The sequence below is a fragment of the Echinops telfairi genome, unplaced genomic scaffold (assembly GCF_000313985.2).
Source record: "Echinops telfairi isolate 266 unplaced genomic scaffold, ASM31398v2 ScPeMD7_7413;HRSCAF=8451, whole genome shotgun sequence".
Classification (NCBI taxonomy): domain Eukaryota; kingdom Metazoa; phylum Chordata; class Mammalia; order Afrosoricida; family Tenrecidae; genus Echinops; species Echinops telfairi.
Window position 1 is genome coordinate 24,397 of NW_022111313.1, and position 8,340 is coordinate 32,736.

An 8,340-nucleotide genomic window follows, 5' to 3' on the forward strand; every position below is an offset into this window, starting at 1 on the left:
TAGAATTCCTAACATGAACATAAATCCACTGCTCCTAGAATAGCTGCCAGGAAAATAAGCCCACTATACCTAGATTTCTTACCCTGAACAACCTCCCACTGCCCCTAGGTTTCCTACCAGGAACATAAGCCCACTCATGGTAGATTTCCCACCATGAACATAATTCTATTGCCACTAGATTGCCCACCATGAACATAATCACACTGTCTGTAGATTTCTCACCATGAAGATAAGCCATCTGCCTGTAGATTTCCTAAGATGAACATAAGTTACTGCCTCTGTAATTCCCACCATGAACAGAAGTCCACTGCTCCTAAAATCCCTACCATAGACATAAGCCCACTACCCACAGATTTCCCACCAGGAACATTAGTCCACTGCCCTTGATTTCTTACCATGCTGATCAGCCCGCTGCCTGTAGATTTCCTCCCATGAACCTAAGTTACTGCCCCTCAAATACCTACCATAAAAAAAAGTCCATTGCTCCCAGAAATTCTACCATGCACATAAGCCCACATCCCCAACATTTCCTACCATGAATGAAGCTCACTGTCCCTAGATTTTCTTGCATAAACATAAGCCCACTTGCTGTAATTTCCTATCATGAACATGAGCCCACTGTCTTTTAACCTTCTTACGATGAATAAAACCCATTCCCTCTAGAGTTAGCACCATGAACATAAGCCCACTGCCAAAGATTTCCTACTAATAGCATACACGCACCCACCCTAGATTTCCTACCATGACCATTAGCTCGATGCCCCTACATTTCCCAAAATGCGCATAACCCCACTGGGATTAGATTTCCCCCCATGAACATAATCCCGCTGTCCCTGGGTTCCTACCATGATCATACCTGCCAGTCCCTAGATGGCCTACCACTCACCTAAGCTCACTGTCCCCTCATTTCCCACAGGGAACTCACCCCCGCTTTCCCAGAAGAGTGAAGGCGATGAAAGTAGTTCCCCACGTGACTGAGGCACAGGGCTGCACAGGGCCGTCCGCCACCTCTGCACCTCCACCTCTGCACCACCACAGCCACAGCAAGGCACGCTGTGCCTGTGGCCAGCCTGCTCCCAGTAGCACAGCCCCATGACGGGGGCCTGTGTATGAGCTACTCATGGGCCCTAGACCCTCTCCAAGATCCACCAACTGTCCAATCTCCTGGGAGCGGCCTGGCCTCTGCCAGCCCCCAGCACTTTCCCTCACGGCTGTGTAGAGACTCTCTCTGCCCCTTCTCCCTGTTTCTCCGAGGGACAGGACTGGGACCTGGAGCTTGTTGCTCTTGCTGGCCACCTCCACCTGGCTGTGACTTGTGGGCGCAAGCCGACTCTGTTCAGCTCTTGTCTCTGGGGACCAGCCCTGGAGGCAGGAACCCATTCCTCACCTCGCCTTCCTCCGTGAAGATGGAATCTGCTTTGCGGGGGTCAAAATGTTTGATGAGTAGACTCTTCAGGTGGTTTTCCACCGTCTCCTGAACCTGCACAGGCTCCACACCTGAAGGAGAGCGGGAAGGACGGCTGTCTCTCAGCCCGCCCGGCGACAGCAGACTTACATCACACAGGGGGCTTGCGGGGCACAAAACCATTCACGGATGGGTGTTTACTCAGTATCTTCAGTGAAAAGCTCCCGACACCACACTGAGCACAAACATTCAAAGCAGGCGGGAGCAGGGAGTCGGGATGGGAGCTGAGACAAACCCGGAGGGTCTTCAAATCTAACACAGGTTAGCCGGCTTCGCAGGGCAGCGAGGCTGACACCTGGCTTCCTGTAGGCTGAGCCTCAGCAAGGCCATCTGCACCACCCACTGGGCTTACAGTGGGTAAAGGGGAGATGTGAGCACTGCACTAAGTCAGCCCATGGACTGCCTGGGACTTCAGAGCACAGGAAGGACCCATCAAGTGGGCCATTTGGGGTCCAGGAATCCTCCAACATGGCAGGGGGCTCAGATGGCAGGTGCTCTCTGTCCTCAAGACCTCCTTCTACCTGGGGATGACCCAGGGTCTAATAAAAGGGAGTGGGGGTGGGGTAGAGGGAGGGCTAAGCAAGGGCATGGTCTCCGCACCTGTCTGGATGAGCCACTCGGCCAGCAGGTTCACAGTCTGGGCCACAGCGGTGTAGTTCTCGGACAGGAGCTGGATGACGTTCTCAGGAGACCCTCCGGCCTGGAAATACCTACAGAGGGAGAGCGAGCGGCTATGCTGCCACATGGAGCACTGGGGCGTGAGGTTGGCCCCACGACCAGCCAGCAGGACGGCAGGTGACAAAGACTGTTAAAGTGCCACCCCCGGTGCCTTCCACACCAACATCACAGTCCTCTCACTTTGACCAATTCTCCTCTGGGTCCGTGACGGAGAGTCCCTGAGCCAGCGCCCACCTTCCTCCCACCACCCACACCCGTGCCTCCTACCTCTTCAGCGTGTTGAAGATGGATGGCTCCATGATATAATCCCGGGTGGAGAACTTGTGCAGGCACTCCAGCTGGACCTCGGTGTCATCCTCACCCTCGCCAAAGTCCTCCTCCTGCTGCTGCAAACGCCGTGAGCTGGGGACCGCACTGACACAAGCACCCCCCCGCGACAGAGGCAGATCTGCCCCAGCTCGCCACCCTTCTGGGATCACCAGGTCTTTGCAAGTAGGGAGCCACTGGTGGGTTCAAAAGACCAACCTTTCAGTTCAGAGCCAAGAGCACAGCCATTTGCACCACCAGGGCTCCTTGGGTTAGTGTTCAGTCTGGGTCCTGTTTGCTTCTCAAGTGTCCATGCTGCTGTGGTGGCAAGGTCCCTTGAGTCAGTTCTGACCCATAGTGACCCCACATACAACAGAGCCTAACACTGCACGGTCCTGCACCGCCCTTACACTCATTGCTGTGTTTGAGCCCACTGTTGACGGCACTGTGCCAGTCTACCTCAAAAGAGTCTACCTCTATTTTGCTGACCCTCTACTTTACCAAACATATCATCCTTTTCCAGGGACCTGTCTCTGGAAGCCCAGGAGAACATGTTCACACTACTTGAGACGGAGTCTCGGCATCCTCATCTCTAAAGGAGCGTTCTGGCTGCACTTCTGAGACAGACTGTTGTGTTCATTCTTCGGACAGTGCACGGTACTTTCAATATCCTTCAGCAGCACCAGAATGCAAATGTATCAATTCTTCTTCAATCTTCCTTACTCAATGTCCAACTTGGTGATCGGAAATACCGTGGCTTGGATCAGTCGTACTTTAATCCTCAAAGCAACATCCTTGCTTTTCAACACGTTAAGAAGTCTTGTGCAGCAGATTTACCTAAGGAAATGTATCTCTTGATCTCTTGACTGCTTGGGGATCCAAGCAAGGTGAAATCCTTGACAACTTCTGTATTCTGTTTATCGTGATGTGACCTACTGGTCCACTTACGAGGATTTCCGTCTTCTTTACATTGAGTCAGAATCCATACTGAAGGCTGCCATCTTGATCTTCATCAGCAATTGCTCCCAGTACTTCTTACTTTCAGCAAGTCTGCGTACCACAGGTTGCTAAAAACAAGTCTACCTCCAATGATGCCACATTCGTTTTCACATCCTCCAGCTGCTTTGATTATTTGTTCAGGCTATAGACGGAAGAAGTATGGGGATAGGGTACAACCCTGACACATACCTTTCCTGATTTTAAACCATGCAGTGTTCTTGTTCTTTCTGAACAATGGATTCGGCATGAGCAAAATCAATTGTTCTGGTCTTTTCAAAGTCACCGATCCTGTGTTGTGATGCAGAGCCAATGCCATGGCACAGTCAATCCAACACGGGTAAGCACTTTAGCCAGCAGCACCTCCCTGGCATCAGCAATGACCTCCGTCCTGCCACGTCCTCTGCAGCTCGCATTTCTGGCAGATCCCTATTGATGCACTGGTGGAACCATTTTCAAATTATCTTCAGCCAAGTTTGACTTACACGTGACGCTAATGACGCTGCTAGGCAGTTTATGCATTCTGTTGGGCCACCTTTCTTTGGAATGGGCACAAATACCTGTCTCTTCCAGTCAGTGGGCCAGGTGGCCGTCTCCAAAATGTCCTGACAGGGTGAGCCGGGTTCTTCCAGGGCTTCATCAGCTGGCTGAAACATTTCAACTGGTATTCAGTCAAATCCTGGAGCCTTCTTTTTCCCTGATGCCTTCAGTGCAGCTTGAACCTCTTCCTTCAGCACCAACAGTTGTTCATGTGCGGCCTCTTGAAAGGGTGGACTGTCGACCAATGACCGTAGAGCCTTCCCACTCCTTGTGGAGCTTCTTGCAGTGAAGGCTGCGCACAGGCAGTGTACTGGACTTGGACACACCTCTCGGTACGTGGGCAGGACAAGTGCGGAGTGGCTACAGAAACTCCTGTGCACTGGTTTGCATTCAAGCCCGCACGCTGCCCCAACCTCTGCTTCCTCCTGTCCCTATAAGGTCAGAACAGCCCCGGCTCCCACCGGGCTGCTATGCAGGTGCCAGGAACTCAATTTGCCAGTGCTGAGCACAGCTCTGGGGGCACCGGGAGCTGCTTACCAGAATCAGCCGCTACTCCATGGAAGAAAGGTGGGGCTGGCTGGTGCCATAGAGACTGAGTGTCCCGGAGGGCCTAGCTGTCGCTGTGTCAGTTTCTTTGCGGGCAGTGGGTGTTTCAGCACAGTACCCAATTCTACGTGAGAGTCCAACATCCAAGCCCCTGTGATGATTTTCATCACCGTTGTTTCAGACATAGCTCTTTTCGTTTGCTAAACAAATCCTTACGGCGCCCTGGTGGCACAGTGGTTAAGTGCTCGGCACTAAGCCAAAGCTGGGCAGTCCCCAGGAAGGAAGATGTGGCCGTCTGCGTCCGTCCCCACAGCAGCCCAGGAAGCCCCACGGGGCAGCTCTCCTCTGCCCGGCAGGGCCGCTGGGAGAAGGCAGTGTGTAACCACATGCTTACAAAGTGATCCTGGAAGGCACCACATCGTTTACTGTCAGGAAGCGGGTGGCGCTGGCAGGCCTAGGATCATCCGCAGGCCGAGTTGATTTCCACCTCAATCTGCTTGTGGGCAGCTGACCTTAAGCAAGGCTCCCAGCTGAAGGGTCAGGCTCCTTTATCTGCGAGTGACAGCCAGGTGCTGGCTCCAGGTGCCATCCAGCTCGAAGACTGAAGTGCTCACCGACAAGCAGGTGCTCTGTGCACACTCCCTCTGTCCTGAGCAGCGGCTCATCATCCCGGGGTATGTGTGAGAACTGTACACGACATGGTTTTGTCCATCCGAGGAGTCCACAAACAAGTCTGGAGTACAAACTGGCCCAAGGGTCAGCAAACTACGGCCCCGACTGAAATACAACCCCCTCCCCATTTTGTACATGACGTTCTCCTGGGACAGCCGTGCTCATTCTCGCACTCGTGTCTGAATCCTCACACCTGGACCAATCGACAGCATCATGATGAACGGAGGAGAAATCGACAAAGTGTCAAGGGTGTCATGTTGCTCGGAGACCCACAAGCAATACTCACAGAAGCAGCAGACAAGAAATCAGAGAGCAGATCACACTGGGCAAATCTGCAGCAAAGACCTTCAAGTGTCAGAATGTAAAGATGTCACTCTGAGGGCTGCTCCGGTAGACGGACAAGCCATGGAACTTTCAGTGGCACTTTTAGTCCCCAAGAGTGGACGCATTCTTGAATTGTGGTGCTAGCAAAGAATATCAAAGAAACCGTGGGCTGCCAGAATAACAAACAAAACTTGTCTTTAGCGTGCTCCTTAGAAATGGGGATTATGAGACTGTCTCGCATATGATAGGCTTATTATTGGGAGAGGCCAGTCCCTAGAGAAGGACATCGTGTTTGGCAAAGGGAAGGTCAGGGAAGGTCATCAAAAAAGAGGAAGACTTTCAATGAGATGGATCAACACAGTGGCTGCAACAATAGGCTCAGAAGTGGGGGATGAGGCAGTGTCTCGTTGCATGGTAAGAGGGGTGGCTGGGAGTTGGAGCAGACTCACTGGCCCTTACAGCAGCAGCATCACCTGCCTACCCCTTACAAAGGCACAGCTGGGTCACTGCCAGGCAGAGCCCCACAGACCTGGGTATTTACCCTCTGCTCCTTTCCAGAACAGCTTGCCCAGTGTTGGTCTAGATCAGTGGTTCTCAACCTTCCTAATGCCGTGACCCTTTAATACAGTTCCTCATGTTGTGCTGACTCCCCAACCATAAAATCATTTTCGCTGATACTTCATAACTGTAATTTTGCTACTGTTATGAATTGAGCGACCCCTGTGAAAGGGTCGTTCGACCCCAAAAGGGGTCACGACCCATAGGTTGAGAACCACTGGTCTGGCTATCTGCAAGAGGACCACAGAGGTCCTGTGGGCTACCAGGAGAATGCACAAGACCAGCCGTAGAAGCAAGGCTGGAGACACTCAGGAATCCAACGTGCTGTGGGCGCAGACAGGGCATGAGGTCTTCACGGGGAGTCTGGGCTGTCTCCTCCAAGATGGCATTTGTGGGGAGACTTTAGCAAGACTACTTCACCCAGAGACTCTGTCCTGTCCAGTCGCTAAGACCACATCTTCCCCTTGGCAACCTACCTATGTAGGAAGCGGGAATTCAGCCCCATTCTCTCCCCCGGCTCTGGACTCAAGTATTCACCAGTCTGTTCTGCTCAAAGCCCACAGTCCTCAGGCCTACAGCCAGCCTCACCCCAGCTTCCGCCTTTACCTGCTACCCTAAAGCTGGAAACCTCAGGTCCTCCCACCATGCCACGCCCCACATCTTGCCCACACATTATGCCCTTTGGCCCTCTTCCATATTTGCCCCACAGCTCTTTTATCTGTGGCTTGTATGCGCCTTAGCAATTCTCCCCTACTGCCCTGGCCTGCCTTTCAATCATCTTTCCGCTGGCCTCAGTTATCTTCTGGAACCACAAATCCAATGTCACTCTCCCGCCTCACGGCTCCCCTCTACCTCCCCACTGCTCACAGCCCAGGCTCGTTCTCGCTGCTTCCCTTCTGCTGTGGCAGCCTGACTGAGCTACGTACATTTTAGTAAAGCGTGCCTTCCGGGCTTAGCATCCCAGTGGGCTGCTTCCTCCCTCCAAGAAACCACGTAACACAGAGTCAAGTGCACACAGAGACATAAACACTGACCACCACGAGCTTTCCAAGGCCAGCTCCTGCCACCTTTCTGTCACCTTCCTCTCCACCCTCCAAGCAGAGTCCTGCCAGAATGAATGAGACCAGAACATCAGGGCCACCTCTCTCATCAATGAGTGACCACTAGGATCAATAAGCCAAAGTAAGGTCACCCTGAAAGTTGTCCATCCTCGGGGCCCATGCCCAGTTCTGGCATTCCCACTGGGGTACACTGAGGCAGGTAGCTTGTGTTCAGGCTGTAAAATGGGGGCACTGTTCTAGACAGCCTTGAAGACGCACCCCAGCTCTTACACTCTGACCTGAAGGCTCACTGTGCCACATACTACGGCATTCTCAACAGGATGTCCCCGACACCAAGGCCCCACTGACCATCTCAGGGGCAGCAGGAACATCAACGTGGGTCTGGGTTTGGCGCCCTATTCCCCTGGTGATGAGTTCTGTGACCTTGGACAGACCACCAAGTCCTGTGTGCCTCTCTTGGCATAGCACCAGGGCAACGTGATGGTGGAGGAGACAGTGCATGGAAACACCTGGCCCAGCTCTCCACGGCACAAACCTGGCCCTTTCTCCACTCGACTTTAATCTTCCGATGCTGAGGCTCCATCATGCAACCCACTAAACACTTTGCTTACTGACCAAGCCATGGTGCTTTCCTCTGCCTCCTGTGCATGTGGAAGTTGGGCTCTGAGGAAGAAAACCTGAAGAAGAATCCACGTGTTTGCATCCCGGTGCTGGTGAAGACTGCGAGCACCGTGGACTGCCAAAAACCCTCCAGAGAAGCCCTGACTTGCGGGGTTCAGAGCCGATGACTCATCAGACAGTCCTGATGTGAAGTCACACACTTCATTTCATTTCTTTAGTTTTCATTATTACTGCCTTCTGTTACCAGTGTCTTCATCAGTCTGATCTTGGTCTTTGGGGGTTAGCATGAGAACAATAATGCGCCACAAATAATGTGCCACAGCATCATAGTTAGTACATATTGCTAACTATAAAAAAGCAAACAAATGAAACTGAATTACACAAGTAGAGGCTGTGGAACTGGAGAATGTTCTCTTGTGTATATTCTTGCCACAATTAGAAAAAAAATAATTACAGGAGTATCAACGACTACAAGGAAGAAGAAAATGTTCTAGAATTGAATATGGTGATAACTGTACACCTCTTCTGGGTATGACTGAAGTACTGAATTGTATGACATGTGGATGGAGTGCC

The 8,340-nt window shown here is 52.2% G+C and overlaps 1 protein-coding gene across 1 annotated transcript in view; it reads right to left on the reverse strand.

The window, feature by feature from the left end:
* Window positions 1-1,387: 1,387 nt before the first annotated feature.
* Window positions 1,388-8,340, reverse strand: part of LOC101654576 (negative elongation factor D-like) — a gene marked incomplete at its 3' end in the record, with an annotated part of 8,529 nt that continues 1,576 nt past the window's right edge. The window contains exons 2-4 of the mRNA XM_045296903.1: window positions 2,411-2,529; window positions 2,066-2,175; window positions 1,388-1,497 (exon numbers count right to left, since the gene is read on the reverse strand). Of these exons, the coding sequence (XP_045152838.1) occupies window positions 1,388-1,497; window positions 2,066-2,175; window positions 2,411-2,529 (339 nt within the window). The remainder of the gene's footprint in view (window positions 1,498-2,065; window positions 2,176-2,410; window positions 2,530-8,340) is intronic.